Genomic DNA, 18,362 nt, shown 5'->3' with positions numbered 1-18,362 from the left:
CTGCAGTGAACCACACCAAGTCCTGTTCTGACTGTTAGACTCCCAAAGGTCTTGGTTCTTTTGAGGCCATAGCTTCTTTGGAAGATTCCATTCTAAAACACAGGGCTATCCTTTTTGTTATTATATTGCCCTTTCAGGTGACAAGAAAAAGTCTTGTTTCTTCAGTCACCATTTTCTTCTGTTCATTCTTGCAGTGCATCCAAGGATGTCATTTTTGGGACTCTGTTGATCAGGAAAAGTGTGCACTAAAATGTGTAAGTATGACTTATACTTCTGCTGTGGTATGGACACTTCCCTCAAGAGAAAACTTCTCTAACAGGATTCCCAGGAATTGCCATTGCTGTTTGATGAGTTTGCTTGACTCTCAAGGAAAAACTACAGAAGCCTAAATAGTAATGGAAAGAAATGGAGAGCTACTTGGAGACTGCATCTGGAGGCCAAGCAAGGATCTTGCGAATCATGTACCCAGGGGTGACTGGGGGGCCCAATTGCTCTAACTATAAAGGCTTTCTACTTGATTAAGGAATACTAGGTATTTGTTAAATTTCCCAGGCTTATGTTTCCCATGTTTTATTTTAATTTTTATTTGTTAGTTTTTAATTTTTTTTTTTTTTTTTACTTATTATCCTCCAAGTTTTAAAGTTTAATGATAAAAATGCAGATTCAGATTCAGTAGGACTTGAGTGGAACCTGAGATTTTGAATTTATGACTAGTGCCTTAGGTGGTGGTCTCAGGACCACACTTTGAGTAGCAGGGCTAAGTTCATTTCAAAGCTTCTCTGCAGGGAACATGGTAGCAGTCTGACCCAAAGGTTACAATACCCGGGCCCACTCCACATGATGTAGAAAATACATCCCCCAGGTACTGTTTTTATTTATAATTTGTTTTGACCTTTAAGTTACTGTGTAATTTGCTTAAGGTTCTTCACCCCTTGGTACTTTAGTTTCCTCATCAATCAATAAGGATAATAGAATCCTCCTCCTGCTGATGGTACCTGCATAGTAGAGGTGCTTTTCTCCCATGGGGAAGAATTTTGTCCTTTAAAAGGGGGTACCTTTGTTCAAGTGTTCAGGTCAGAGGTTCAATCATTAAGAATAGTAACATTAGATAATATTAATATAATTTTCTATTAAAGGGCCCAATTATAGTGCTGAGACTTACCTGAGGACATTAACTCTCCTTACCTATAGTGCTCGTAGTCATTCTTACACAGTAGAGCATGTGCTCCCAGCTCTCGTTTGCAGGAGTTCTTTCGGCCCCTCTCACTTCTGTGACTGTGTGCCTCATAGAGCAGAAGTTACAGAAAGACGGGTGGCATACTCTCCCTTAGGACCCAGCCTACATTCTAAGAGCACTTTCATCTCTCCTTGGAAGCACTTTTCACAAACTGCAGCTTAAATAGATATGTGTCTACTTTTGTGTTCAATATCTTTTTCCCTAACACGTAAGCCCCATCAGACCGGACAGCCTCTGGCTTGTTCATCCTGGATCCCTGCACGCCACACAGTGCAGCACGGAGCAGGTTCCCAGTCACTACTTGAATGAATGAATGAATCCATGGGAGGCACTGTTTGTGGTCTTGCAACAGTACAGGAAGTGCTGTGGATGCTACAGTGGATGAGCAGAGGAACTTGCTGGCCTCTGCTAGCCAAGGCTATTGACAGTCTTCATGTCAAGTTTTGTCTCCCTTGGGTGTCTAAAAGCACTCCTTGACCCTCTGACCTGGCCCTTCACAGAGTAGCTTTTGGTTGACTGGGATTTCCTAACAGCCATCCTGTGCCTCCGTTTTACAGCGGGCTGACTGGCCTGAAGTTCCCAGCTCCAGCTCCCTTGCTTTTGGATTGTGTTTTGTCATTGGTTGTTAGCAGTGGTGGGCCAAGAAATTAGCTTGGAAGAAACAGATAGCTGAGTGTCATCAAAATTATTTACAACTAGAAGGATTTTAAGTAGTTTTACTTTCCTTTTGTTTTCTATGCAGAATGATACCTTTGCCGCCATTTGTGAGGTGAGTTGGCAATGACTTACAAAGATGTCCTCAAATCTCATGTCTTAAGTTTTTCTCTTTAAACAGCGATTAAAATAAGATGTTAGATATTCTTGTGAAGAAACTTAAATCATTCTCAATGTGCATAAATGCTCTTCCTGGGAGTGTTATTCCATTGGGCATAAAATGACTGTATAGTTCTATTTTGGTCACATGTTTGCTACATTATTTGTACATTTACAAATGCACACACAGCTATTACTCTAGTCTGGTTCCTGGAGCCTGGGGGAGGGAGGAGAAAAAAATGGGCCCTGTCCAGGGGTACATTTATCTCTGCTGATTTCATTTTCCTCCCCATGAGTTATAGTGCTTACCATTAAAAACAGTATATTACAAGAGAACTCTTTACCTTTTTCTTCCTCATTCAACACAATCCTTTGGCAGCATCTTGAAACACATTTATTTCTTCACCGCGTGCTAGTAAGGCTTGTCCTGAGAGCCAGCACGAGACAAAATAGTGAGCAGAAGCGCTGCCCTCAGTGACATCACATCACATGAATGGCTTCAGCTGCTCCTGGCAGCCATCTTTCCATTGTCCCTCACACTTGATTCCCTCCTCTTCTTCAAATAAAAGGTTAGGCTTTTGACCTTTGCCTATTCAATCCTCTTCAACCAAGCTTAGCTGTCCCAGGCCATATCCCCTCAGAATCCATTTTAGATTGCCTGAAAATAGGTGTTTAAGAAGGAATGACATCACTTCCCAATTTTAAAGTTTTATTCTATCTAAATGCCTTTGAAACCACAGAACGAACACTCTGTCTTGCTTGTGCTAGATGAGAAAATGGGGGAAGGAGATTAAATCAGCACCTTTCAGTAAAGTAGCAGCATTCACTTGTGATGGAGAATACAAGTGAAAACAAAAACTACCACTGGAATATTTTCTCAGGGGGCTGTGGTTATTCTGTACCTGAGTGATGTTTTTCTCTCGAGAGTGGGTGGAGGTTGGGGTTGGCTAAGAAGAGATAAAAAAGAGAGGGAAAGTCGTCCCACATGTACGTCAGTAATTAAAGACCTGTCTTGATTGAGATTTAAAACAACAACAACAACAACATTCTGAGAACACCTTTATGTGATAAAAGCAAAATTACCCTAAAGAACATCTGCTAGGAAGATTGTGTCATGTCAGAAAAGCCAGGGAGAGTTAAAGTCTCTCAAGCACTGAGCAGCCTGGGAATGCAGAAGTAAGGAGGCCCCTGGTCCCCTTAGTCATTTGCTGCCCACATAGCTGTGATTATATAATGCAAATATTTTCTTAGTGTTGTGACATACAATTATTGTCTTCTTTTCTATTTGTACTTGCTATTTTTTAAAAAAAGTTACACTTCAAAGCAGAACTGAACACTAAATTCAGCTGCCCACACCTTGAGAAAATAAAGCTCTCCAACCGTTAATGCTTCAACCTAGGAAGCTTGGAAATTTTGCAATTCAAATTCCTTGGAGGAAATATTCTTGGAATTGAATGCTTGGCAAAATGAAACTTGGGGAAAGACGATAGCTAGTGAAATAGCTTATCTTTCATAATTTAAAACACAAATTAGATCATATCATTCCTGCAAACATCCTTATGGCTTCTCATTGCAGTTTGAGAAAAATACAAACTCCCAAGGCCTCCCGGCTCCACTGCCTCCCCTCTGTCTGACCTCACCTGTGCCCCACAACCTTGTTCTCTGTGCTTTTCCCTCTTTCTTGAGTATACCAGACCCAGACACATTCCTGCCTCAAGTTTTTGTCCTGGCTATTCCTTCTGTTCTTCCCTAGAGCTCAGTTAGTCCAGCTCCTTCTAATCACAGGTCTTGGCTTGAGTGTCACACAGTTCTGATCACACTAAGTCTAGGCATGCCCTATGCCTTTGACCTGCTTTAATTTCTTCACAACATTTATCATTACGTAGCTGGATCTTATTATTATTAATTTTGGTACTTGGTTATTTTCTATTCCTTTCCAAGAGAATATAAGTTCCATAAAGAAGGGAATCCACCTGTCTTGCTCATTGCTACATTCTTAGAACCTGAGCAGTGTTTGGCATGTGAAAGGCAATAAATATTCATAGAAATGAGCAAATGATTTTTTCAGGAAACAATGTCACAATTTAAATGCAGAGGCTGCACAGAGGCCACCTCCAGGGGCCCGTGGGGTATGTCCTCCATGTGGTACGGAAGAAACGGCACTAGCAGCCCCTGTGCCCAGTTTGGGAAACACAAGGGTAGAGGCAGAGGGACACTTAGAAAGAGGGTCTCATCTATTGTGGCCCAAATGGGAATGTGGCTGAGAGTGGCGACAGCAGGCTGATGGAGCAGCTGGGAAGAGTGAACTTGATTTCCACAGTGGGGAGAGCAGCTCAGTGGCCTGGAATATGCTGGGTAAGTGTCCCATCCAGGGACTCCAGTTTCAGATTCTGTGAATTCCTTAAATCCAACCACTTTTGGATTCTCTGTTGGCAACTCTCAGCATGAAAAACATTGTATAACCTCATTTGAAGTCCAATGTTAGACTGACTCATGTGGATTTCAGGGCTGAATTTAAAATGAGAGAGACAGACAGACAGACAGGGAGCAAAAGCCTAGGCAATAGCTTTGCCTCTACTTGAAGTGGCATTTAAATTTGCAGATAGATTGGAATGTTATTATATATTTTCCTCTGAAAAACAAGAAAAATAAACCCACAATTTCTCCCTGATGGTCAGAATTAGCTAGATTTCCAAATGATTACCATATTATGTAATAATTTCTCTGCAGTTAATAAATATGTTGAGTACGTTTTATTAAAACATGCAAAGAGGAAGTGAAAAGTATACTAAACCTTTAAGTTAAATAATCCTGAGTCCAAACTGAGGTATTTCAATTAATCCTTAACTAAGCAAACTAGGGCTTATCGGGTTCCACTTCCGTTTAGTGCTCAGAACAAACATTGACCAGTTAGCATTTACAATTTACAGCCCTTCTCTGCCAGGAATGTTGAGGCAAATGCATTATGGTATGGTTTCCCCAATTATCATGAGAAACAATAGCATGTTTTCCTAGGTGTTATAGTTATAAATTGAATGAGAGCAGGAAGATTGATCACCTTTGTGCTGAAGATTTACAATGTGTGCATTTTGTCTGAGTGTTTTTTTTTTAATAACTAATGCTGATGCATAGGTTAAACATTTTAGGAAATTTGTGTCAGTCATCAGAATTTTAATGTTTTTGGTTAATGAGGCAGTATGTTAATCATCGTTAAGTTTATGAACACCTTAAAATTCAACATTGGTATTAAAAAAGCCATTAAAAAGTTCAGCTACAATAAAATTTATTGTCATTATGCATTTCCCAAGGAAGGTGTGGATATATGAAATAAATAGGCAATCCTTAAGCATCATTTTTGGTCAGAGCTATAGATTATTAGCTTGTCAAACATTTGACCAAGATGGCAAAAATATAACTGCATTCTTGAGCTCAATGTTTTTGCAAACTGTGGGATGTGACCCCATTAGGGGTCATGAAATCAATTTAAAGACCTGAGAGTCACATTAAAGTAATTAAGTCCACTAAGCTGTATATATGAATGTGTTTAACGGGGGAAATTTTAGGTTGTATATATGTTACCGGAATAAAAACAGAAAACAAACAAATCAAACACTTTAATGCCTAAAAAGCAAACCACACTATTATATCAAATAAAAGCCTAAATATTACTATACTATCCAATACTATAAAATAACAGTAATTTTTCATGATCATATAACATGGGAGAGTTCCAATTTGGAACCACATACTGTGAGGTTCTTGAGCAAACACTTATTCTATTGTGATACTGCTGTCATTAGGACATTTTGCCCTGTTTTTGGCAGCTATTCAGTATGTGGCTAACAACAACTAAGAGTCACATTAAACAAAATGAAATGGAATAGAATGGAGCAAGAGAACCTAACTTGTAAGACTGCATCACAGTTACAAGGTTTATTTGGGGCATGATGAAAATTTTCTAAAATTAGATTGTGGTGATGATTGCACGATACTTTAAATGGATGAATTTTATGTATGTGAAATACATCTCAACACAGCTGTTAAAAATGAAGGGAAAAAGTAAGCATAGTTTCAAGATTTTGTTTTCTTTTTCAACAAAGTATATGTACTAAATTGTTTCGTTAAATGTATTTATTATGGAACGTGGTCAAAGAAGTTTGGAAAGTGTCGATCTAATCCCACTAGCGAGTGGGAAGGTTATCAGAGTTGAAATAATTGAAGCACAGGTATGCTTCTGTATCAGGCATACAGACTTCAACATTTATGGGAAGCTTATCTGTAAACCAGGACAAAGGCTGCACTAACTGGCTTCTCCCTGCCTTTGTAGCGAGAGTCCTGTGAGGTCGGCTGCAGCAGCGCTGAGGGGGCCTATGAAGAGGAAGTACTAGGTAAGAAAGCACATCTGACTGTTGCTACACAATCTGCACGGCTCTAGGGACTTGTGCTTATTTAAGGTTAATGAACACCATAGTAAAATATCTGGACTTCTGTATCTCAGCATGATTTATACATGCACACATATACATACACACTTACATATTTGTAGGGAAAAAGTACCGTTTCAATATATTTTTTTCTTTTTCAACAATTATGTATGCACTATGTTATTTTGCTAAATGTAGTTCTTACCTTGGGACCTGGTCAAACAAGTCTGAAAAGCACAGATCTATCTCTCTCTCTAGAGAGAGAGGGAAATGGGGGGAGATTCAATAATTCAACCAGACTCCTCTTTCAGAGGAAAACAGGGAAATGTGGCAAATGACTGATGTTTAGGACCAGAGTTTGCCCTCAAGTTAAGTAGGTGCAATCGTTTCTGTCTTAATGAGAGAAAAACATAAATCCAGAGCAGACTTGATGTCAGGGAATGCCACTTTTCATGAAAGAATAGGAATATTTTATTTAACGTGCTTTTCATTATTCAGCTAGCAGTTTTTGAATAGAGTTCTTATTATGTTCATGGCTCCCTCCAAGGCTTTGGGAAGTTGCTAAGATGTAGAGAAGTAATTATACTTCTTGGTTTTATACTTTGAGTAAGTTGGGGGCGTGGGTGCATATGTCTTCAGCCGTCTGCCTGGTGTGAGAGCAGATTGGATGTGTCTAAGTAGCTTTGCCCTGGTGTGTTAATTGCTCTGGAAGACCCACACTTTGATAACTCATAGCTTGGATGTTAGCAGCTCCCTTTTCCAGATTTCCCTAGGCAGAATTCCCCTGCTACTGGGAGACAGATCATTCCCTCCAGATTGGGAGATGCGTGGCTCTTCCATATGATGTTGTACTTGTTTCAGTGGCTAGCTCCTTACTCTCAGTGGCTCATGGACATTGGAAGGAAGATGTTGCCTTGCTGTCCTGATTTGCTTCTGTGCTTTGGTGTTCCACAAAAATCCTCCTTGACATTTCTTTGGGGAAGTAGTGGTAGTAAGTTTTGTGTTTTTTTTCTCCCTAGTGGGTGTTAGCTCTGGATAAAATTGACATTCAGTGGTTTCCAAACTGTGGTGTCCCAAGGCATCACATCAACCTCCTGGGAAGTCATGGGGTATTTTCAATTTTAGAGACATACAGGGCTACTGAACATCCAGCACTGGAACTAGAGGGTAGAGGTAATTCATGGGTGTTTTGATTTGCTGAAGCTGTCAGAATGCTGTATACCAGAAGTGGGTTGGCTTTTTCAATGGGGATTTATTAGTTTACAAATTCAAGTTCTAAGGCCATGAAAACGTCCAAATTGAGGCATCAAGAGGAAGACACCCTCCCTGAGGAAAGGCCGTTGGCATCTGGGGTTCCTTGTCGCATGGAAAGGCACATGGCGATGTCTGCTGGTCTTTCTCTCCTGGTTCTGGCTTCAGTGGCTTTCTCTCTTGCCTCCTGTGGGTCTTTGCTTGTTTATCCTGGGATGTTTCTCTCTAAGCTCTTTGGGCTTTTACTGTCTGTTATCCTCTTCACTAAAGACTCCAGTAAAGGATGAAGACCCATCTTGAATGGGCTGGGTCACATCTCAGTTAAAGTAGCCTAAACCAAAAGTCTCACCCATAATAAGTCTGCCCCCACAAGAACGAATTAAAAGAAATGCTCTTTTGTATGGTACATGACAGATTCAAACCAGCACAATGTGATAACTTATAGATTATGCTATACTCCTTTCTATGTTATCACCTCTTTGCCAAGCTAGGTTTTTGGTGATTACTATGATAGAAAGCAAGTATTACACAATATTCAACATGGAACAGGAAATGAAGGTGGTGATGTTCAGTCTAACCCCACAGTTGAAGAAGTTGTGCAGTGCTCAACAGGCATGCAGGTCCCATTAGTTTGTAGTTACAGTTATTTAATATTGAAGCAAACATAGATGTTCTTTAAATTTATGTGTATTTTTTGAACAATTAAGTTGTTAGAACATACATACTTAAGTTATAATACTTAATAACCAGTATTGTTAGACATTCCTTTTGGTCTTAGGAGCTGTGAAAAAATTGCTGAGCAGCTAAGGACTCGAGAACTAAGATAGTTTGGAAAACTTTGACTTACAACTTTTTAAATATACATTCTAAAATTATACTACCAATCTATACAATTTTCTTACCTACAAGCATAATCAGTGCTTTATTTTAAATTTCCTGTTGTTTGTGGATCATTGTATATGTATCACTAACAAATGAAATAAAGGCATTTGTCCTTACAGAACTAAATCTTCAGTTTGTGATAGTGAATCTTTTTCCCCATGCACTTAATCTTTTTGCCAATGCACCTGTTTGTCTGTGATATAAATGGCACCTGTTCCATTAACCTGTGGTTCTGCTGTATAATTTTATTTTAGATACCCTCCATGCCACTTTTTCATATGATGAGGAATGATGATAGCTAATATTATATTGAAATAAAATAGCTAATATTTATTAAGTATTTATGAGTCAGACTTTTCAGGATAATTTATAGGTATTAGCTCTTTTTGTCCTTAGAGGTACAAGCACTATTATTAACCTCATTTTACAGATGAGAAAATTGAGGCACATGGCATTTAAATACTTGGTTGAGTTCACATAGCTAGTAAGAGATGTAACTGGAATTACAAACCAGCTTTCTGATTCTCAAGCCCTCTCTTGTGCATTCTGCTATGTTCTGAGAGCAGTAGCTCAGTCTAGCTTCTCTTCCTCATAGGGTTTACTCGCATTTTGATATTTCAGAAGGAACCTGCTTTACCTCTGATTTCCATATGCATCACCATGGCTCTGAAATCTATATGTACATTTAGCTATGACATTTACATTTAATTGCACTTGTGTAACTCTGGTCCCTTCTGCCCAGTCTTTTCTAATACCCCCCGAATCTTCTTCCTCATGCTGCTGACAACTCTGTCATTGAATTTCTCAAGTTTCCCCCAGCATATACCAATTCCTGCTTTGAGGGTCTCATGCCATAAAAGGGAAGAAAATTGGAACTATGCTTTGCTTAGACAAAGATAATAGCCAAAAAATGAACCAAAAATAGAAGAAGCAACAGAGGTAGCCTCTATGGGCTGAGCCCTCAGATGTCAATGGTTTGCACTTTTATGGCCACGAACCATATGCCCGATGCTCACTCTGATTGCCTTAAAAGGGTCGTATTGAGAGAGGAAATTGAACAGTCTCACAGCACTCCAAGTTGCCCGCCCATAAAAATGGCTGTCCTCAAATGTAACAGTGAATTCTGTGGGGGGACAAAAGCTTTCAGACACACCAGCTGATTTTTAAGATATATCAAGCACTTGACTGTGTAAGTCACTTACTGTGCAGACCGGATATTGTGGCAAATGGCAAGAGAATGCTGAGAGTGCTAGAGGAAATGCATATTCTCTGGCGTTTTGAGGACAGTGGCACATGATGAATGAATTCTTGTTTTCTCCCCAGAAAATGCAGGCCTTCCTACTGCTCCTTTTGCTTCTTTTATTGGAAGCCACCATGTGACATTACGATGGAATGCTGCCAATGTCTCTGGAATAAAATATATCATTCAGTGGAAATATACCCAACTTCCAGGAAGCTGGACTTACACTGAGGTATGAAAAGCTGTCTGTGTTTTTCATTTATCAAAAGTGCCAAATTAGTACATATAATTATAGGCCATAAAGTCATTCTAGGGGAGATTCAAGTGTAAAATGAATGGCTGGGTTAGATGAACTTTAATCTCTGTTACTCTGTAAAGTGTTAATGACTAACCCATTATTCTATTAGCAAAATATAATATTGGACATAAATAATGTTCCTTCAGCACTGTATCATATCGCCATTCATCCCTTCAGTCACAGTTTTCTTATCGCACCTAAAATGATTCCAGGTAGGATGGAGGGTGGGGATGAGATTCTCATAGCCCTTTCGAAAGGTTGTCTAAGGTTCACGTTTAAGGGCTCATAGAAAAATATTCACAAGACACCAAGCATATTTACATAGAAAAAGTACAGTGAAATTGCCTAGAGGCAACTGCCAAATAATTGAATCCACAAATTCTGCTGTTTTGAAGAGAGAATTTTTGTGGGAATTATGCAAATTGACATCTGCATGCTCAGCTCTAAGCTCCCGGCCTCTATTTCGTCTGTCCTGGCAGGCTTTGGGTGGACCAGTATCCAAAAGGCGCCCTGTCTTCTAGAAGTTAATCTGTGCTCTCGAGTCCCAAAGTACAGTGCTACCTCTATGAATCCTGATTATTGCTGTCCTCCCTGATCTAGGCGGTCTCCAAGCTGTCATATGTGGTTGAGCCCCTGCATCCCTTCACCGAATACATTTTCCGAGTGGTTTGGATCTTCACCGTCCAGCAGCAGCTGTACTCCCCACCAAGTCCCAGCTACAGGACACATCCCCATGGAGGTATGGCTTGCACATGTTGTTTATGAAACAAGGAGATGATCCCAAACATTGGTTTAGTTTCTGTCTATTTTAAACAGTGGAATACAATTATTCCTTCATCGATTGGTCCATCAGCAATGGGATACCTGACCTCATGCCAAGTGCTGCACTGGAGACCTCCGTGACGCAAACAAAGGTCTCTGCCCTTTGGCAGAGGAAAGGGCCTCTAACCAATAAACGTAAGAAATGAGGACAGCATGTTGTAAGTGAGAGGTGCTGTGGCAAGAGGAACATTTTGAGCAGAATCTGTCTTTTGAGGAGTGGGTCACGAAAGGAGGAGAGCATAGGTCACCATATGCTCTTGCGATGGGGAGGTGAAGCTTGCACAAAGACTTGAATGAGATGAGGGAGCTGGATAGGCAGATCCTGGAGATACAGCATTCCAGCAGAGGGGTGGCCCTTGGAGAGCTTCTGAGGCCAAAGTATCCCTGACCTGCTCAAGAGTCAGCCAGGAGGCCCAAGTGGCTTTACTAGAGGGAGGGAGGGAGGGAAGGAGAGGGGTAAGAGAACAGGTCGGACAGGTGGGGGGCAAGAGAAGAGGTCAGACAGGTGCAAATCACAGTGGGATTTTAAGGGCTGTGGCCTTTACTGAGTGAATGGGGAATGATTACAGGGTTTGAGCCAAGGAATAACGTGATGTGACTTGCTAGTTAAAAGAATCACACTGGTTATTGCCCAGGGGGTGCGGAAAGGAGCAGGGAGACCTACTAGATGGCCATTGCAGTAATCTGGGTGAAGGATGCCCAGGTATGTTGAGAATCCAAATACTGTATTTATTTATTGACGTATTTTTCAGTCTTTTAGTTGCCAATGTCATAAGCTTATATGGTTGTGTAACAATGAAATCTTTAGAAAGGTTCACCTCTTTTCTTGATTTCCCTAAAAAGTGGATCATTTTCACCTTATACTTTTAACAAAATTGAAGAGAAAGTTGGGAATTTTTTCCCCATTCACTCAACAACTATTTTTAAAGCACCTATTATACACCAGTTACTTTTTTCCCCATTCACTCAACAACTATTTTTAAAGCACCTATTATACACCCGTTACTATTCTAAGAACCCAGGATGACAAAGTAACACTCTTGGGCTTCTATTCCAACTGGGGAGACAATCAAATGAGGAACTAAATAAAACTATTTTGGATGGCTTTGAGGCAACCCAGTAAGTAGCCTCTCTCTTCCTAGCCTGAGTCCTAAACAATGAGAGACAAAGGATCAGCAGATGGCAGAAAGGAATAGCACTATTGTTTCTGATGAAGACTGAGCTGGATGATGTAGTGTGAGCCAAAGTGGGGTGGAATTGTCAACTCCCTACTCCCCAGCTTAGACTTTAGAACAACCTACTTCAGGGAAAGTTTGAGTTGAAGAACAGATGTTGCTGTCTTGTACGCTGTGGGTAGAGAAGGAAGGATAAAGAGACCAAATTTCTTATTTCAAGACCTCTGGATTATTACCTCCACCACTGGAGTAGTTGCTCAATGGCTGCTGTCTCTAAACAGGTACTCACCTTCCTCCACAAGGAGAAATAGGAGTAGTGTGAGAAATATGACCATTAGAGAAAGTCCATGTGGAATGAAGAGACATTTCCCCAGGGCAGGCCACTGCAGCTCAGTGGCAGAGTTCTCACCTGCCATGCCAGAGACCCAGGTTTGACTCCTGGTGCTGCCCATGCAAAAGAAAAAAAAAAAGAGGCATTTCGCCAAACAATACAGTGTGATTTCAGGTAATAGTTAGTGCTAAGAAAGAAAATAAAATAAGATAAGTGATGGACAGTGACTGAGGATGGGAGCTATTTTAGGGCGGGTTAGGGGAGGCCTCCCTGAAAGTAGCATTTGTGCAGAGCCTCAGATGACTCAAGTCAAGAAGCCATGCAAAGATCTGAGATGTGTTTTCCAGGAAGAAGAGTCAATAAGGACAAAAGGCCTGCAGGGGGAATGAGCTCGATGTACTTAAGGAACAGCCAGTGTGTCTGGATGCCATATGAGGTGGAGAGCAGGGCAACATAGGAACCAACAGGTAGCCAGAGGTCCCATCCTGTAGGGCTACGGTAAAGGGCATAGATGTTATTTTAAGTGTGATAGCAAGTGTTTGGAGTGTTTAAGCAGGAGAGGGACTGATTCTGATTTTTAAAAGTTCACTGGCTTTTGAATGGAGGATAGACTGGGAGTGGAGGTGGGCAGGGATGAAGGCAGGGAGACCAGCCAAGAACCCAAGCTAGGGAAGATGGTGGTTGTGATGGGGTGGTGTGATTGGAATCTTAGAAAGGTTTGTGATCTATTTTGAAGACCCAACTGATGGGTTGCTATACAGATTCAATGTGGAATGACAGGAGATCAAGCTTGATAGCCTAGAGTTTTAGTCTAAACTTATGGATGGTACCATCTACTAAGGGAGAAGAAAGGCTAGTGGATGAACAGCTTCCACACCAGGAAAAAGATTCAAGCATAGAAGTCTTGCAGGGAGGTAAATTACCTAGGGTAGACACATGGAGATTTATCTGGTGCCCTTACCCTAAGAGTTAGCTAAGGTGACCGAGGAGGACTTGCTCCAGGTAGGGTATTAGATACCCCTATCCCTCAGTTCTGGAGATGCTGCTGAGTGCAGAAAGTCTCAGATTGAACTAGGTCTTGTGCTTAAGAAGAACTGAGCAGCTGATGGAGTTGTCCAAGAAATTTTCTTCTTCCCTGCTTGTCTGGGTATGTGTGGCCACTTCCACTGTGATCATCCCTACTTGGAACATCAGGTCAGCCACTTGTCTATGGCCATGCTTGGAATGTTTTAGACCAACGTGGAATACATGGATCCCTCCTAACTCAAAGCAATGTACTCCAACAGTGCTGGAACATTTCCAGTGCTGGAGACATACCTTGGTTCAGGGCCCAAATTGAAATAATTAAGTGTTCTAGTTTGCTAGATGCCAGAATGCAACACATCAGAGATGGACTGGCTTTTAATAAAAAGGGATTTATTTCGTTAAAAACATGTTGTTCCTCAGAGGAGAGGCAGCTAACTTTCAACTGAGGTTCTTTCTTATGTGGGAAAGCACAGGGTGATCTCTGCTGGCCTTCTCTTCAGGCCTCTGGGTTCCAAGAACTTTCTCTGGGGTGATTCCTTTCTACATCTCCAAAGGTCTGGGCTGAGCTGTGAGTACTGACATGAGGTATGTTGAGCTGCTTTGGCTGTGCTATATAAAGCTCTCTCATTTAAACACTAGCCAATTAAATCAAACATCATTTGTTGCAGCAGGCACGCCTCCTAGCCCACTACAGGTATAATCAGCAACAGATGAGGTTCACATGCCATTGGCTCATGTCTACAGCAATAGAACTAGACACCTTCACCAGGCCAAGTTGACACCTGAACCTAACTACCACATTAAGGTAACAAACATTACCTTCCATTTCCGGCCTTGCTTCTGGATGCACACACCTGCACCTTATTCAGGCCTCCTAGATCCCACATTGGATGTCCTTTCCATGGATAATATCTTGTGCTTTAGATTCTCTCTCACTTTTCGAGCTCTCATCAAAATTTATAAATGTAATTCACAGCCCCTGTTCTCCTTTAGCTGCAGGAAATACATGATTTCAGGTGCTGTCACTGCCTTTTAACAGGACCCTTCTGAAGATAATTTCTTAAGAATGAATGGTTCTTAGACAAGAAATCCCAGTCTTTCAGAGAAGAATTTTTTTGGTAAGGAGATTTGGATAATCACAGGATGGTATGTAGGTGGCATTTAACTTGCTGGAAGTGGAGCAGATGATATCTGGGCATTGAGTCTAGGCTTTTTGACACCCCCTATCTTGATTCAGTGGGAAATGATTCCTCCTTTCCTGCTCACCAAGATGACTGAGAGCATGGAGCAGATGAGGTGTGAAGATGTTTGTGTCTGCCAAAGTTGAGTCTGAGATTTGGTGAGAAATTGGATCAGAGAAAGGTTGAAGGACCATTTAAGGGGATTTTTGAAAACTCATGCAGTGTAAGCGTGAATGCTCTCATTTCTCCTAACTCCTAGGAGTCACTGGTGATGAATAGCATTTGCCAAAAGTGTTCAGATGGAAAGAAGTCTAGTCAAGAGCAAAGTGACATTGTTGACCTTCCACATATGTGGAAAGAGGAAATAAAGAATATGGTTTGCGGGGGGAAAGGGTTTGAAAAGTAGGTGGAGACATGGATAGGAAAATTCTAGAGACAAGGAAGAAAACTGAAGGTAGGCATCGGATCATTTGGTTCCTTTTGGTTCTTTGCCACGTTGGTAGCTTCTCATATCTATGAGCAAATGCTTAATAATTTAGTGCATACTCCTTTAACCTGTTGCAGGGGAAGTGGGGGTTGTTTAGCCCAATCAACCTGGATTCTAAGGACTTGGGACCTAGGGGTAGGAATGTCCAGTCTGAGTCTCCTGGACTGATGCCAACAAAAGGGAAGCAGATTGTTCTCATTCAGGCTTATCTGAACCCATATCATCAGCTGAAACTAGTGAGGCCTGGCACCCTAGCACCGAAAAAGAACCTAGGACTCACTCAATTCAACTCCTGTTAATCATTGACTCCAGTTTCATTTCAATTCTCTTCTCTGTTCTAACCTCTTTCCGTCCCATATTTCACTTTATTTAGGTCTCGAGATTTTTTTTTTTACTCCTTTTTTCCTAAAACATTGTCCTCTCAGTGCACATCTATATTTAATTTATTTCATAAATTAGGCATGAGGAAAATAACATTTGAAGGATTCTGTTGGAGAAGTAGCTAACATGTCTTTTAAGGATCAAGAGTTGCAACTCATAGTTATCTTGCCACTTTACCTCTATAACATATTCTGAATGTGAATAAAAATAATTCATTTCTGTTAACTTTTCAGAAAAACAAGACTTTTTTTCTTAGCCTACCTTAAAAACATAAACCCTGTATGTTCACTTTGTCATCACTATCTCTTCCAGTTCCTGAATCTGCTCCTTTTATTAGAAATATTGAAAGCTCAAGTCCCGACACTGTGGAAGTCAGCTGGGCTCCACCGCAATTCCCAGGCGGACCTATTTTGGGTTATAACTTAAGGCTGACCAGCAGAACTCAGAAATTAGATTCAGGGACACAGAAAACCAGTTTCCAGTTTTACTCTACTCTACCAAATACCACATACAGGTAAGAATTAAGTGGTGCAGAGGAAAATATGATTGGCACGGCCACAGGCATTAAAATTATTTGAGAAATATTGTTTTAAAAATCCATCTTAAATGTATTTTATTTAAGATATGCCATTGATGCTTGCTGGTGGGTTGAAATTACTGTGGTTTTCCTTAATTTTATAGTTTAGTAGATGGCACCATTATAAACAAAAACATTCTCAAATGTTTCTCCGGTATTACGGGCATCTGCTAGTAGACACATCATCAATACCATGAAAATAATTTCTTTATTTAATCCAACAGGGGAAAAGAAAGGAGGTCAAATCCTGTTCATGGTATTTTTATTAACCATTAGGGGGATTGTTTTATTATGTTAGCTTTTCCAGCATTTACTAAGGCCTCTTTAGATTAAGGGAGGAGTGTGGGTCATCGAGATAGCAGAGTTCAGCTTTTGACCCCCCATGACCCTGAATAGTTCCAGGGGGAGTGCAAATAAGGATGTGATTGATGGTCATTTAAGTGCTGGGCAGTGGCCCCAAGAAACTAGACACATACACTGCCACATGGTCCTTTAAATAGAAATGTTATTGCTCCTATTTTTATCTTATATTCACAACATGCCATGTGAAATGCATCTCTCTGAATTGTTTTTGGAATAGGTTTTCTATTGCAGCAGTAAATGAAGTTGGTGAGGGGCCGGAAGCAGAATCTAGTATTACCACTTCATCCACAGCAGGTATGGCCCAGAGTTGCTCATTCTGTTACATAGGAATCAAGGGATTCCAAGGGTAGGTGCAGGCCACAGGTCCTGGGCCATCTGGTAGACCTCAATACCCAACCTTTTCCCTCAAACCAAAACTGTCTTTTGGGCACTTGGTAAATTTTCAGTTTTAAGTGAATCTAAGTTTTTGACAAATAGAGGTAAGTGGTTAAATGGAAAGTTCTCATATAGAATTTAGGAATTTAAAAATTAGAATGAAAAAATTAAGGGACTTTAAATATGGACTCAAACAAATCCTTGATTTCAATTGAAATTACTGATGATTGTGACTCACATTTACACACTTTGGGACACATTTAACCTTTCTGTCCTATTACTTTCCTTTATCATCATTTAATATGTTAGATGTCTTTTGTTTTCGTTCAGTCTCCTTAGGTTTTAAACTACAGCTGGACTTGAATAATTTGCTTTTTAACATTTTCAATATTCAATCTACCAAATTAGCATTTCTCATTATTTTGTGAGTAACCTTTTTGGGCTTTGGCAATTTAGCAGTTGCTTTGAGAGACTGAGTACTATATTTTATGTAGCCTTGATGAGCAAAGTGATGCATGGAAATGATCTCTAAGTGGTGCTGGAAATTCTTTGGGGACATGAGTAAGAATTTTTAATAACATGCAAAGATTCGTAGTTCTATATATCTGTTTTCTGTCTTCACCCAAACCCCATTTGCTGATTTAACCATTTCTCATCTTAATCTGCACACACCTATGCCAGTAGGTATCAAATGCCATCTCTCACCAGTGTTTATTTTTTGGCTGTTGCTAGGCTCTAGGAAGAGTGGTATTTTTGTTATGTAGGAAGTCTGTCCAAAGGGTGAGTTAAATATAGAGCGGGTTAAGGTTGTTGTTATGGTGATTATTGCATAGCATTTATTAATTGCCTTCAAAGTGTTCACCAACACACCCTGCATCCTTCTCCAATTGAATGGAACATCAAGAAGAGTTCTGCAGCCATCATATATTTCATTTCTCTAAGAACTTTTGTCCTGCCACTAAAGGAGCGATACTGAAGGCAATACAGAGACAATCAATGTCTGTCTATATGTGTGCGTATAATGCAAAAAGCCATCCTGGCCTCGTTTGGATCTCCTTCACCAAGCCTACTCATGGCCGAGGATAATGAGTGAGAGGCCGCTGAGAACCATAATAGTTCATGTGATGTTATTTGTGGAGATACATTGGGGCAAACAGGCATAATTCCTGCTGATTACTGCTATGCTTCCAGCTCCCACTCACGGAATCATTGTGGATTATGCCACAGGTGATATGTCTGTGTGCCTTCCAAGTATACTCTTTCAAGTGCTAATCCCCTTGGGGTGGTATTGAAAGATTGGTGTTGATCTCTAATACGTCAATCTTTATATGGTTGGTCTACCTGTCTCCAAATACTGTTGTGTTTTTTTAGTTCAAGAAGAAGAACAGTGGCTCTTTTTATCCAGAAAATCTTCTCTGAGAAAGAGATCTTTAAAGCATTTAGTAGAGGAAGCACATTGCCTTCACACAGATGCTATACACCATAATATTACAGGTCAG

General features: G+C 40.5%; 1 protein-coding gene across 3 annotated transcripts in view; it reads left to right on the top strand.

Annotated features, from left to right (window-relative positions):
• The window catches only part of ROS1 (ROS proto-oncogene 1, receptor tyrosine kinase), a 131,473-nt gene that overhangs the window by 14,804 nt on the left and 98,307 nt on the right, over nt 1-18,362 (top strand). For all 3 annotated transcript variants that reach the window (XR_013176386.1, XM_077162741.1, XM_077162740.1), the window contains exons 3-10: nt 195-254; nt 1,980-2,006; nt 6,378-6,438; nt 9,931-10,079; nt 10,746-10,884; nt 15,861-16,062; nt 16,706-16,782; nt 18,235-18,357. Coding sequence is in view for 2 of the 3 variants with exons in the window: in XM_077162741.1 (XP_077018856.1) it covers nt 195-254; nt 1,980-2,006; nt 6,378-6,438; nt 9,931-10,079; nt 10,746-10,884; nt 15,861-16,062; nt 16,706-16,782; nt 18,235-18,357 (838 nt within the window). In the remaining variant the exon portion in view is untranslated. The remainder of the gene's footprint in view (nt 1-194; nt 255-1,979; nt 2,007-6,377; nt 6,439-9,930; nt 10,080-10,745; nt 10,885-15,860; nt 16,063-16,705; nt 16,783-18,234; nt 18,358-18,362) is intronic.

The sequence above is a fragment of the Tamandua tetradactyla genome, chromosome 5 (genome assembly GCF_023851605.1).
Source record: "Tamandua tetradactyla isolate mTamTet1 chromosome 5, mTamTet1.pri, whole genome shotgun sequence".
NCBI lineage: Eukaryota > Metazoa > Chordata > Mammalia > Pilosa > Myrmecophagidae > Tamandua > Tamandua tetradactyla.
Note: the sequence above shows the minus strand (reverse complement) of the source record. Positions and strands in the feature narration are given on the sequence as shown.